The 15122-nt window shown below is 37.3% G+C and overlaps 1 protein-coding gene across 3 annotated transcripts in view; it reads left to right on the top strand.

Moving 5' to 3' along the window:
- Nucleotides 1-15122, top strand: part of LOC131225755 (ras-related protein RABC2a-like) — a 73709-nt gene that overhangs the window by 37312 nt on the left and 21275 nt on the right. For 2 of the 3 annotated variants that reach the window (XM_058221346.1, XM_058221345.1), the window contains 2 exons: nt 3695-3816; nt 11401-11529. In XM_058221346.1, coding sequence (XP_058077329.1) covers nt 3695-3816; nt 11401-11529 — 251 coding nt within the window. Of the gene's footprint in view, nt 1-3694; nt 3817-11400; nt 11530-11992; nt 12075-15122 lie in introns of all 3 variants that reach the window. The other variant, XR_009161510.1, reaches the window with a different exon arrangement.

Here is a 15122-nt window from a genome sequence, read left to right as displayed (position 1 = left end):
GAGAGCCAACCCTAGTGGAGATTTGAGAAGAAAAAAAGAAGAGAAGCTCTCTTGTGTGAAGGAATTTTCCAAGTTGTTTTTTTTTTTTTTTTTGAAAAAAAACCCTCTCAATTAAATTGTGGAAGGGTAGAAGCTTGTTTGGTGGTGGATTCCCCAAGGTACATCCTCCCTCATTCTTTTCTTCAAAAGGTATTCTTCTTCTTACATCACGCCTTTCTCTTCGTCGAAAGGTATCATTCTTCTTCTTCTCTGGTCTTCCTCCCGTCCCTTCCATTACAACCTTCTAAACCCTAGATATTCAATTTCCTATTTTTTCTAATTTCTAAAATCCCTAATTCCAAAATCTCCAATTCTCATGAACCATAAATTTCTAAATTTCAGATTTTCTCCCTCCTAACCCTAATCATAAAACCTACTAGTCGTTCTCTTGAGTGTAGAACGTGCCTATGCTAAATTGGAAGTTCTATCCTTCTATTGAACCTAGTTTTAATCGATTTATGTGATTTCTTAGCATGTGGGCATGTGATTTAGGTTAAAGCAGATTTTATTTCTTATTATTTACTCTTAATTACTTGGTGGATTAACATCTTTTATTAATTGAATTACTTTATGGACTCTTTCATAATCTCCACGTTGCATGCTAGCATTAAATCATGTGCCTTTCATCAGCTGTCTTTTATTAATATCTTGTGCGTATAAGTATTTGGTGATACTTGCTCTTGAGGTCAATCTTCAAAAAAGATGGTGGCACCTGCCATCATGTCTAACATATCATCAAGATGCAGTATGGGAAACTAATACTTGACCATGATTTTATTGATGACTATCTCCACACACATGCGCCACGTGCCATCTTTCTTATGTGTAAGGAGCGCTGGCACGACACATGGACTTAAACTCTCTTGAATGAAAGCCTTCCTAACGAGCTCATCTACCTGCTTCTTCAACTTTGCGTGCTCCTTAAAGTTCATTCGATAACAAGGAAAGTTTGGTAGAGTCGCCCCCAGGGACAAGATCAATGGCATGCTGGATGTCTCGCATGGGTGGAAGCTTATCTAGTAACTCCTCTGGGAATACATCATGAAACTCATCTAGAATCAGATTCTCCTTAAGGGGTCCCTCCATACTAACCTCGGGTGTAACTTTTCTAGCCACTAAGGTGTAAACCATCAAATCCACCTTAGCCTCCCTCTCGAACTCTTTGGCGTTGATAACATGGAGAGACTCAGATTGAGATCTCCTCGTATCCCTTGGGTTACTCGACTTCCCCTCAGCTTTCTTCTCCGCATTGCTTTTTGGTGGGAGAGGAACTAAAGTGATCTTCTTGCCCTGATGCATAACTGAACACACATTCGAGTAACCATATTTCATCACATAGTGGTCGGCCGCCCCAAAATGATGTGTCCAACATCCATGGGCAAAACGTTGCACCACAATGAATATGAATAGGATCCAAAGTGAACAAGCATAAGACATCGCTGGGCAATAGGCATGGAAGATGCGCCAACCCATGAAACTCTAAAGGGCTTAGGGTGCGGTTTGGGTTTCAAACCCAAGCAGGATAAAGTGCTAGTAGAGACTACATTTGTACAACTACCACTATTGACAATCATCTTGCAATTCTTCTCCCCACATTTTGCATAGGTGTAAAAAATCGTAGTCCAAGGCCAGTCATCAGTCTCATTAGCATTGGTCAAGGCGTACGTGATGTGATGTCTTCATCATTTGTTCAACTAGCATGACCTGTGAGCAACGACCCACACACACTATGAAGCGTCCCGCTGGATGAGTTCTCCATATTTGGTGAGTGTCTACCTAATGTTACCCAGTGTTCGAAGTATCGGTATCACTACAAGTTTTGTTGGCCAGGGATACGGAAACAATATCGATATCATTGATAATATCGCTAATAACCGGAAATGTGAGGAAACATGGGAAAAACAGTGGAATTTTCAGCGAAACTTTAGGAGATGTTAAAATGTGCATATTTAGAAATAAAAAAATTGCAAAAAGAATACATACATAACAAGTTTCCATTTAATTGGGCCTTAAAAGTATGTGTTATTGTAAGAAATCAGTCCAACCATCCCATCCAGCCTATATAACCATCTAACCTTCCATCCAAACATGCATCGATATTTTTAAATATCAACAACACATGATATTTCACCAAAAAATCATCGACAATTGGAAAGAAAACAAAAGATTGTGGTCTCAATATCGCGCATGTTGTGATATCGATAATATCGAGATATTATTAATATTATTAATGACAAATTGAACACTACATACAACCATGCGCCCATGAAAAGAAATTGAAATAAAATTTTTTCTAATAAACAAAATTATGATGATATTAATAAGTCAGCGATATTATTGAAATATCGTCGATACACTTATGATACAAGCATTACCTAAAATTTATATAGTCGAAAATATTGGCGATACATTGGCGATATTGATGCATTGGCAATACAAGCAACACCTAGAATTTACATGGTTGAAAATATTGACGATTACATTAGCGATATTGATACGTTGGCGATACTTAGCAATTCATTGCTAATACCTGAAATTTCTGATACTATCATCATTATCAGTATCGCTACCAGTGTTATCGATATCGCTGGGCAGGAGATAAAGATGGAGATATTTCGATAATATCGTAGATAATTCGAACACTACTGTTACATAAGTAGTTTTAATGCAGAGGCATTTTCACACCGGGCTCGAATGGGGTTGCCTGTGGTATGCAGGGCACACTCGGGGTGGGCGGCCCGTATGAGGTGGGCCTCACCCGTGTGAGGCAGTACCCATGTGATTTGGGGCTCACAAGGGGGGTTCGGCTGAGGTCCTAACCCATGAGATGTGGGGCTTGGGCTATGAGATAAAGGGATTGATTCGCCATGCTCTAATAATTTGAGCTTTTAGAGCAAATGGTTAATTGTCCTGCATCAAATTGGTATCAGAGCAGGAGGTCTCGTCTTTGAGACTCCTCATCGGGGTGTTTAATGCAGGGGCATTTTCACACCGGGCTTGTGTGGGGTTGCTTGTGGGATGCAAGGACACACTTGGGGTGGGCGGCTCGTGTGAGGTGAGTGGCTTGTGAGAGGTGGGCCCCACCCTTGTGAGGCGGGTTGCTCGCTTGAGGTGGTACTCATGTGATTTGGGGCCCACAAGGGGGGTTCGGCCGAGGTCCTAACCCATGAGATGTGGGGCCTGGGCTATGAGATAAAGGGATTGATTTGCCATGCTCTAACAGTTCGAGCTCTTAGAGCAAGTGGTTAATTGTCCTGCATCAAGTTCTCACTAAATGGACTTAATCACTACCCTTTATATTTGCGTGATATCTGTCCTGCATGAATTTCATCCACATGTGATGTTGTGAGATATGCTTGTTAAATTTTCAGTTGTTTATCTCCGATGAAATTAGCAAATGGGGGAAACATGCTCTTTTTTGAAACATTTGCTATACCTTTGTTAGCATACATTCACATACTTCTTGTTTGCTCATTGAAACTCCAATCTCCTATTTCATCTCTCCTGTAGCCATTATAGCTGGATTTCTCTCCATGTTGCCATTGCATATCCTTTTCACATTATGTGGCCTTTTACATGCAAGTTAAAATGAAAATTTAACCAATCGTTTACTTTATGAAAATTTAACCAATCATTTACTTTATTCTCATTTTAGTTTATGATGTGACACGGCGTGAAACCTTTACGAATTTGTCGGATGTATGGGCAAAGGAAGTAGAGCTTTACTCCACTAATCAGGACTGTATCAAGATGCTTGTTGGGAATAAAGTTGATAGGGTAACTTTTTTTGTCTTTTTATTTTCGACTTTTTAAAAACCTTCTCTATGTTGTTGCAGAAGATACTTATGTTTGTTATTACTTGTTTGAGCTAGGGAATGCTTAAGGGAATTCTAATTATAAAATAAAGCATTAAGACTTTCTTTTCTTTGTTTGTTTGTTTGTTTGTTTAATTGAGAAATACTGAACATCATCATCGTCATCATCGCCTTATCACAATTAATTGGGGTCAACTATTTGAACAGAGTTCTACTAATCAAATAATTATGGAGGCCTTTTGTGATGGGTGAAAGATATAAGCAAACTCTGTAGATGAAACTGTTGGTATGTTCTTTAATCAATCCTGATCATCATAGCCTTGTTCTAGCTATTTGTAGTCAGCTTTACAAATCCTATTTCGCTGATCCTTCTCATCTATTTCCCTACAAGACTGCAAGTATGCATGGCTTTCACGGAGAGAGAGATTAGGGCTAGATGCCTATATTAGCCCAAGACTAACACATTATATGTTAGATGAAGAAAGGAGTATGAAACTCTAGGAATACAAGAGAATATATACATGTATACATAGACAAAATAGTCTCGACAAATATTTAAGATCTTTTCATCCACATTTTGATTAATTATTTGAAATTTGACTGCGCTCCTTTGACATCAATTATTTTTGTTTTTATTGACTCTCATGGTTAGCAAATTCTAGTTAGAACCCATTCAAAATCTGGATTTCATTTCTGCATTGGATTACTAATCATATTATGCAAGATTTGAGTTTATTGTTCATGTTCCTTAAGAATATGAATTTTATTATCTATTATTTAATATGAATTTTATTTATTGTTGTTCATATTCTTTGAAATTGTAAATTTTACTCTATTGCATATTAATTTAAATATTTGAATCTATTAAAAAAGTTCATATATCTTTGTTGAATAGCCAAGATCCATTATCTAAGATTGCGATTTTTTTTTTTCTTAAAGGAGCTGGAATTTATTTCCGGTTACATACTATTGTTGGAAAAGCAAATTGAAATTTGATCTTAACATGCATATTGACCACTTGAACTAGACTCATCTCCAAATATTCCAGATTTGTCTATTAACCGTATTGCTCAAGTTAATTCACCTCAGCATATCCATCAACATTCCTCTCTGTTACCTAATTGCCGGTTTAATTTATTTCACACACGAGTTTTTACATGCTAATTTGAATCTTTTCTTTTAATTCATTTAAATATTGAATTTGGTTATCTTCTTTTTTTTTTTCCCTACTCTAATTCTTTTCATCAAATGTGCATCTTAACTTGGTAATGATTACACTTCTTATCATTCCTCTCGATTAAGGAAATATGTTTGTTTTATTCAATTTATTTTGCTTTAGCTATTGTTGATGGACCGTGTTGATCTCAAAGGTGGATCATGATGGTCTCACATGCTGTTTTTCACTATTATTGGGCTGAAATATGTGTTAGAATAGAGTATAAGCCCATGGGCTTTACTTATGTAATAACTTAAGAACAGGGGTATTTTAGCACTTTCACTTTTATTATGAAAACCCTAACATAAAATAGAGAGGCCACTGCAGCCCTTCTCTCTCTTCACTTACTTTCTCTCATATTCTCCCTCTCTCTCTCTCTACATAAAATAGAGAGGCCACTGCGGCCCTTCTATCTCTTCAATTACTCTCTCATATTCTCCCCCCCTCTCTCTCTCTACATAAAATAGAGAGGCCACTGCAGCCCTTCTCTCTCTTCACTTTCTCTCATATTCTCCCTCTCTCTCTCTCTCTACATAAAATAGAGAGGCCACTGCAGCCCTTCTCTCTCTTCACTTACTTTCTCTCATATTCTCTCTCTCTCTCTCTCTCTCTCTCTCTACATAAAATAGAGAGGCCACTGCAGCCCTTCTCTCTCTTCACTTACTTTCTCTCATATTCTCTCTCTCTCTCTCTCTCTCTCTCTCTCTCTCTCTCTCTCTCTCTCTCTCCTACTCAATTACATGGTATCAGCGCAAAATTGATTTGGTACCTTGGGTTCTTTTCCTTTCTTTTACTTTCTTTCTCCTCTTCCTTTTATTTCTTGGGGGTGTTTGATTTTTCAAATATTTCTGTAAATACACAGAAATAAGTCATTATTACTTTTTAGTTTTTATGGATGTTTGCCAATATATGGAGATCACTAGCATTTCTTCCTTGAAAATCAGTATGAGAAGGGCTGACTTAAAATCAGTATGGAGATCCTCACTAAGTAAGGATGTTAATATTATCCCAATTCCATATCCATGGGTACCAAGACATCCTATGCAATTTAAATTGTTTATAATTCAAAATAGGCAAAAGCTACAAATGTGGAAAAGATCCAGAAATCAAAGAAAGCAGGAAGAAATAAGAAGGGGGGAAATAGTTAATGGATAATTGACAAGATTAGTCTTCTGTTATGGAATATTAATATATTTATTATTATATTATAAGAAAGATACAAAAGCCACTAAAGAGGGAACTCTTTACAAAATGAACCAACATAATTATGATGAGAAAAGTTCCCCCAAAAGTCTATTTCTACAACACTACCCCTCGAGTTGGACCATATATATCCATCATGACCTTCTTATTTAGTGTACTCTAAAATTTATTTTGTCCGACCACCTAGCTGAATTTATTTGCAAGCTGATCTTTACATTTGACATGAGCAATGCGAATGATCTTGCTTGTCACCTTCTCCATGATGAAATGACAATCAATTATACTATGTTCTGTTTGCTCATGGTAAATTGGATACATTTGTGCCTACCTCAACATCAAGCTGTTATGGTTTGAAATTAGTATGCTCTTACCGAGTGAAGATTTGAGATTATCAAAAAATTCTTTACACGATATCAAGTTGAGGAGATGAGGGAGCATGCATAAACTACTCACCATAGTCACAATACTAGGACAAGTAATTGTGAGGTATATGCGTTTTCTCACAAGTTGCTGACACAACCCCAAATCATCCAATCATTGGACAAAGGCAATTATTTTAATCCATGGGAGAGTCAACCGAGTGAGATATAATTGAATAGTTTGTTCCAGTAAGTTAAGAAGATAATCATGCTAAGAAATGGAACAACGCCTTTCCACAAAATTGCTACCTCAATGCCCAAGAGGTTTTTAAGAGGTCCTAAATCTTTAATGTCAAGCACCTTGCTCAAGCATCCTTTAGTTCTTGAATCCCCTTGGAGTTATTTCCTATGACAACAATGGCATTAACTATTGACAAGGAAAAATCAGTTTATGCATGTTGCACCAAAGTCTGAAGGATAGCCCCAAGCATATAACCAAGAGTTGGTGTAGGACTATTGTTGAGTATGGTCCATGGCCATATTTTTCCACAAGGATTTTCCTCATTTTAAGACGCTCCTATAAGACAATTAAAGGGTTTCGAGACCCAGTTTTCGAAATATCGACATTGCGTTACATATCGCATCCTTGGGATACAAATATGTATCGATTATCACACGGGATATATCATTTGTATTGGGAATTTATCGCACTTTTTGGGAAACGTGGGGAAACACTGGGAAAATGGTTGAATTTTTCAATGAAACTTCTGGGATTGTTAAAAAAGTCCTTAATACACACTTTTAAATCATAACATCTTAAAAAAGAAGTGCACATAATATGTTTCCTTTATATAGGGTCATAAGTTATATGTTTTCTGACTAAACTAATGCAATTATATTTAAATTGAATGCATAACATTTAGAGTGTATGTGATGATCATTTCATCAAACGTTCCCAAATACTTTGAAATTAGTCTCATTTGACAGCGGGTTGAAGGGAAATTAAAAAAAATAAAAATAAAAATTAATAATTTTTAATTAAAAATGATTTTTATTTTTTGAAAATTGACAAGGACTTAACAAATCAGTAGATCAACCCTCGTACATGCTTGATTTCATGTTTGGAGTGCAACATTGCAAGCAATTTGGGAGAAATTGGGCAAATTTCGAATTTTCCCCAAACTTTCTCAAATTGGATTGCCTATACTCAAATTTCAAAATTAGATGTATTTGATGTTCATTTCATCAAATAATCCTAGGTGCTTTGAAATTAGTCTCAATTGATAGCTGGTTGAATGAAAATTTTGAAAAAAGCTTGGAGAACATGAAGAACCAATGGATATCAAAATCAAAGATCCAACTCCATGATTTTTCATGCAAAACATGAAGAACCAATGGATTTCTAATCATTTGACACTAATTTAACATAATTTCAACAAAAAAAGGGGATCATAAATTGAAAATGCTCACTGGATCTAACATGTGGGATATATTGGCACTACTTGTGCATTTCGTATTGCACAGGTGGGATACGAGATATATCCTGGGATATATCGGCCGATATCGTTGATATTTAAAACATTGCCGAGACCTTTGACAGCCATTGTGCTTACTCAAGAGTGTCTCCGAGGCTCTGCACCTATCCAAATTAGCTCTAGATGCTATGCACCTAAAATTAGCCCTTTGCACCTACAATTTATTATGATAGGCCAAAGCCAAAAGAATACAATATACAAGAAAAGAAAAAGGAAAAAAAAAAAAAACCAAAAATGTAAACCACCCTACCACCCTACTGCTTTAAAAGCATTTGCCCACTCCTTAACATTCACTATAAGCCCTTTTGAGAACATCATCTGCCTTACTACTTTGATTCCAATAACACCTATTGTTCCTTTTACTCCCACAACCCAAATTCCAGCCAACAAGGACATCTACCATCTTGGTTTTCCTTCCTTGCCAATTCATCCCCCATTTCATGTCTGAGAGAAGCTTTCTATAGATTCTAACATGATCTTGTATGTTCCAAATTCTATAGACTCTATACCCATACAATATTATGAATTCCCCAAAAGCCTCTACGCTAGGTGTAGAGAACTCTTTGCACCAGTCTGCAAGGCATAAACGCTAACGCCTAAGTGTCGGGCGTTTGCCCCCTTATGGAGTAGACGTTAGTCTGCCCGGTTCTTAAAATTCCATGGAATTGAGCTTCTCTTGTCCAATGGGAGATTAACATGTGTCCATAACCATGTAACAAATTTTGGGATGGAAATCAAGACCTCATGGCTTACAATAGCCCATTGAGCATCACTTGCTGGACGATTTGTCAACTTTTGATGTTTGGGACTTTAGACACTGACATTCATCTCCCAGTTGAGATGGGCCTCACTAGGATAAACAGTCCCATTCCTGCTGGGAAGGTTGTGTCAGGTGTAGACCTCACAGGGGAAGCTAAGTGCCAGGCTCTAGACTTACTGGGGACAAAGCTCTGTGTACAGGCGCAGACCCATTGCAGCATCTATGCCACGCCTAGAGTACCACTCCCAAAGCCATTGTCCAAAGACAACGAACACTATGTTTCATACATTAGCCTGATCTCCTGCGCTAAGTGCATACCCCTAAGCACTGGGTACTAGGGACCCTGTCAGCAGATGGGAAACACTATCCTGTAGTTTGATGCATTATATACATCACCCGGCATATGAGACATTAAGTAATGCTAGAATGATCATGCTTGTGTCATGCTTGTGTACTCTGTGAGGCTACATCACTATTTGAAGCCTATGCCTCGTAAGATATACGATGCACATGATTTGCTAGTATACCGACGCCCAGTTGGCTATAAGAGACTTCTAGACACCAAGGATTATTGCTAGCATCTCAGCTTGATCTTGGACACTTCGAAGACAGAACTATCAATTAGTACTTTTTATGCATTATTTGCATCTTGCTATTTTTTACATTGCAAGACAGTTGTTTCACTAGTTTTATCTTTTAATCAAGGATTTTCTCCCAGGGATTGTAATCAAGGGCCTGTTCCAAACCATAGTTTGGAGTGTGCTTTTGTTTCCTAGATCAATAAAAGCCTCTTGACAGGGTAGATTGTGTACATTGCTTATAGCGGAGTTAGTCATAGAACAATATCACGCCATAACTAAAGAAATGCAATTGTAATTAATATCAACATATACTAATAAAAGATTTACCATTGACTATTGTACCTTAGTGGTAATCTAGCTATGTGAAGAGTAAGAAACAACTACTGGTTGCTCAATACAGTGTTGAGTCAGAGTATCATACTATAGCTCATGGGGTTTGTGAACTACTTTGGTTGAAAAGCTTGTTTTTCAAATTGGGGTTTCCTGTTAGACTTTTGATGGAAATGCATTGTGAATCTGGATGCAATTCATATCTCTTCCTACTTGGTGTATTGTGAGCATCCAAAACATATTGAAGTTGACTGCTATTTCCTTGGGGAGAAAGTCACTTTGAAGGAGATTAAAATGTCCCATCAAAAATTTGAAGATCAGTTGGCATACTGTTTTTACCAGTAGAATTAGTTGTCATTAACTTCATCAGATTTTATTGGACGTGTCACAAGTTGGAAATGATCGATATTCATTCTCCCGCTTGAGGGTGAGTGTAGACTGTAGAGCCATATGATTAGGTGGGGCATCATAATGTCTTTCTTTCTTATTATGTCATGTAATCAATGTAGTCAAAGGTGTTCCAGGTGCGCGCATAGGCACACGCCTAAGCATTTTGGGTCACTTGCACAGTTGTGCCTCACCTAGGCCCTAGCCGAGGTGTTGTACCCAAGCATGCACCTAATACCTGGCGCTCGGGTGCCACCATCATAAAGATGGAGATATGACTTATAATCTCTCTTTAAGCACATTTCCCCCCTTTCTTTTAGATCAATGCTTTTAGTTATGAAGAATGCCTCATCTCCTAAGTTTCTTAAAATTTTGAATTAACTATGAGATCTTCTTTATTTCCTTCTTCTAAGTTATTTAACACTACATTGTATTTCTTATATGCAATTTGTGTTCCATTTGTGCCATACAAGATATACAAGACAAATTAGGGATTTTAGGGGAAGTAGAAATTTTTGGTTAGATGATTTGGATATATGGAAAATTTAGTTTTGGTAATTTTAGGGATTTTTAAAAGCAAAAATGTGACTTTTAGTTGGGGAATTTAGGGGAGTTGGGAATTGTGGAATTTCGGGTTATGATTTGGGTTATTGGTAGAATTGGGGAAATTAAGTGAAAATTGGGGATACGAGGGTTTTGAGCTAAAGTGTATTTTATAATTTCATGAAGTTAATGTTTCTAAGTTTGTGAAATTGGGGAATATGAAATTCTAATGTTATGTGGAATGTTCGAGTATATGTAAGTTTTTGGAAGTAGCATATAACTATCACTATGTTTAAAATGCATAATTAGTTTGCAATTATTTTTAATTAATTATGTTAAAATTAGGTCTAGAGCTAAAACTATTAAAAATTCAATATGTATCTATGTATAACCTATATGATAAAAATAAATTAAAATAAAAATTGTGCTTTGATGATGATGATGATGAGAAATGTGCTTGGAATCTCCATGCATGTGCCTATTGCCTGGGTGTACATAGGCCTTTCAGGCATTCCAGGGGTACTAGCATTTTGGCCCCCCCCCCCCCCCCCCCGCGCGAGTAGTATGTTTTATTTATGTGGTAAAGTAGGTATTTTTATGCGAAACTAATAACTTGCATTTGTGTATTTCAGGAAAGTGAGAGGGTTGTAACAAGAGAAGAGGGTATTGCTCTCGCCCAAGAGTATGGATGTTCGTTTTTTGAGTGTAGTGCAAAAACTAGAGAAAATGTGGAGAAATGCTTTGAAGAACTTGCTCTAAAGGTACTGTCTTTGAAAAGATGCGTATTCATTTGATTTTCACTGTCATCTAAGCCTTATCGAACTAATTGGGGTTGGCTACACGAATCCTGCTCTGCCATTTCAATCTATCAAGGATAATATCCTTAGTTAAATTGTAGTTCGTCAATCTTTTGTTACTACCTCTATGTTCTTTTGGGCCTTCCCTTGCCCTTATAGAGCCTTTGGACTTGAACTAACTTGCTCACTAACAGGTGTAGTTCTTTATCTCCTTGCACGTGGCTAAACCACCTACGTCTAGTGTCATCATCTTATTTCCTATTGGTGCTATTCCTTGGTTCTCTCGAATCTACTAATTCGTTAGTTCATATATTGGATTATAATGCCATGTATGTTAATGATGACAAATAATTTATGTTAGAGAAGCATTAGTATTATTATTATTTAATATTCTTTTGAAGTGATTCATTCTATTTTATGAAATTAGGTATAGCAAGCAATATCTTCACGATCTTCTAAATTTCACGACAAATACAAAATATTCTCACAAAGATTTTGATTCATAATAGGTAATCAATATTTTTGTGAAGAGCATGAAGCATTAATTTACATTTGATAATTCATCCGACATGCTTTGTTATATTATGAGGTGATTCATTCTATTTTATGAAATTAGAGTGTAGCCAACAATATCTTCATGATTTGTTACATTTCACTATATATACAAAATAAGTCTCATAAAGACTGTAGATTCAAAATATGTGATCGATGTGTTTATGAAGTAGATGAAGCATTAGTTTATATTTGACAGTGCATCCAAAAGCTAAAAGTTGTTATCATACTGGAGGCCCTATAATTGTGTCATCATCATCTTAGCCTTTCTCCCAACAATTTGGGGTTGAACATCAACCTTCCTCTCTTACCTAGATTCATGTAACTAACCATGGAAAGAGTATCTCGGCATAGTCCCACCTAGTTTTGTCCCCCATCCCAACTATTACATTCATGCTTCAAAGGGCAAGCAAGGTGGGTTTTGGAGGTGTAAGTTTTCGGGCAAGCCACTAAACATGAAGGGACACAAATGAACCACCATTGGACCAAAAATGAAAAACACATGCTCAAGTGGTTCAATGTAGGGAAGAGATTAACGGGTGAAAGAAGGATAGTTTTGGAGGCAAAAGGTGGGATGGGATAGAGAGTTGGCTGGGTAAGTGGAGAAGCTTGCTATGTTAGTGGAGGGTGATAGGTTGTTGGTGGTCAAGCAGAGGCAATTGTGTTGCCTCGATGCATATGTTGTGACCAATGTTTTAAGTATCAATGATCTCGGGCGATATATCCCACGACATATCTTATATCCCACCTGTGCGATGCAAAATGCTCAAGTAGTAGGATATATCCCACATGTTCGATCTAGTGAGCATTTTCGATTTCTGGTCCCCTTTTTTTTTTCCTTGTAAATCATGTTAAATTAGTGTCAAATTGATCGAGAGCTTTGATTTCGAGATTTAGAGGAGATGGGCCAAGTTGTGGAAAATTGAAAAAACTTCCCAATTTCTCACAAATTGGTTGCAATCTTTGTGTCCAAACATAGAATCAAACATGTATGTACCCTGATTTAGTGATTCTTCTTTTGCTTTTGAATGTATTGCTTGTGTTTCCACATGTCTTCTCACACTTATAAATTATATGAATAAACTTTGAATATACTTGCATCAATTTAGTTAGACCGCATAGATTAGGACCCCATACAAAGAAAACCTATTATTTGCAATTTTTATTTATTTATTTTTTGTAATGTTTGGATTTTGGATTTATAAGTATGTATTGATGTCTTTTATTTAACAATCACTGAAGTTTCATTGAAAAATTCGACCAATTTCGCAATGTTTCCCTATGTTTCTAACAACAACGATACATTAAGCAATATAACTAATATATCCCATGCGATAACTGATACGTATCCATATCCCAAGGGTGAGATACGTAACGCGATACCGATATTTCGAACACTGGTTGTGACGATGTTGTGGTAGCAAAATGGGCATGTTGGTGCAGTGGCTGATGAATTCTACAACCTAATCAGCTACCGATGTGTAGGATTGGTAAGCAGGGGGTGGATGACTGTAAAAGGTTGAGGAGCAAATGTCGGATGGCTGAATGGTGCACAATGCATTGGGTTATTGTCTGGCAGTTGATTAGCTTGGCCCTCAGATACCCAACTGTATCAGAGCTGAAAGAAGCCACAAAACAGCAAGGGCTACACTTACGAGTTCTAATGCAATAAGCTTGTAGGGGTGGGTGCTATTGCGGGGGCGAATGACGCTAGTAGAACTTGTGGTATGTTTGAGGGAGTAGGCAGGGCCTCTATCACATGTTCAGATAACCATTGTTGGTGCTTAAGATTTGCATCCTTCAAAGCATGGATGTGAGCTTGCATTCCCAAAATTTTGACCTGAAGCCATCTGCTCTATTCCATCATCAACACCAATAGTTGATGAACTTCCTTGGCATTCCATTTGGCCTAACAGGCCTCTTAGATGGTTATTTCAATGATGAGAATAATGTGTCTTGTGCCTCTCCCTCAGGAGCTTGATGTCAAGTACTAGCATGGCTATGATGTGACCGCAAAGAATAATAACGTGTGGAGCTAGAGGGGGGGGGCGCTGGGCAGGGTGGAGGCTTCTGTTGGAGGAGCCTAGACAGAAGCAGCTGTCATGGGTTGTTGCTAACTTGTTGAGAAGCCATAGGGCAGGAGTCCACACAGAAGCAGGTGCCACTAGACTTAATGCTGAGGGGAAGCATTACAGAAGATGGCTGCTTGGATAAGTATACAGTCTAATAGGCTTGTAGCCAATGTTAAGAGTATTAGTATCATTACCTGTATCAATGACCAGGGGTATGGAAACATGTATCGATATCACTGATATTATTGCAGCTACAAAAAATATAGTAGACCAAGGGAAACATTGGGAAGCATTTGAAAAAAAGGTGGAATTTTTCTGTCAGACTTCAGGAGATGTTAAAAGACACATGTTTACACATTTAGAAATCAAAATATTGTAAAAAACAGCTACACATAATAAGTTTCCGTTTTATAGGAGCTTAAACCATCCGCTGTGATATTTTACCTTGCATCTGTAATGTTATCGACGATATTGATGCATGTTTCCATATCTCAAGTCATCGATGGATACAATGGTATTGTGATACTGCTACTGTGTGATGATGGCATATTTGATGCTTGAAGTAGAAGCTTCTCTAAATTTAAAGCATCTTCAAATGGCAAATGGCACATTAAAGTACCTGTTCCACTGATGGCATTATGTTTCAGTAATTCATGTTGTTCCAATGACGGAGTATGCACTTAGCAATGACCTTGATTTTGTTGGTTTGGGTGGGGCAACTAACGTAGGTTATAAGGAAATTTCTAGACAATGTGGTCGACCCTTCTTCTTCTTCGTCGTCTTTTTTCCCTCTTCTTCTTTTGCTTAAAATTTGATCATTCACTATTCATGCCTATAAGATTAGTGTATGAGATCCAAACTGGTCACCAGGTACACTGATCAGTAAATTCCAACCATTAAATTGGAGGACCTTTGGGGAAAGAAAATGGATGG

Source organism: Magnolia sinica, chromosome 14 (genome assembly GCF_029962835.1).
Source record: "Magnolia sinica isolate HGM2019 chromosome 14, MsV1, whole genome shotgun sequence".
NCBI lineage: Eukaryota > Viridiplantae > Streptophyta > Magnoliopsida > Magnoliales > Magnoliaceae > Magnolia > Magnolia sinica.
The sequence above is the reverse complement of the archived record's forward strand: the minus strand, read 5'-3'. Positions and strand labels throughout refer to the sequence as shown.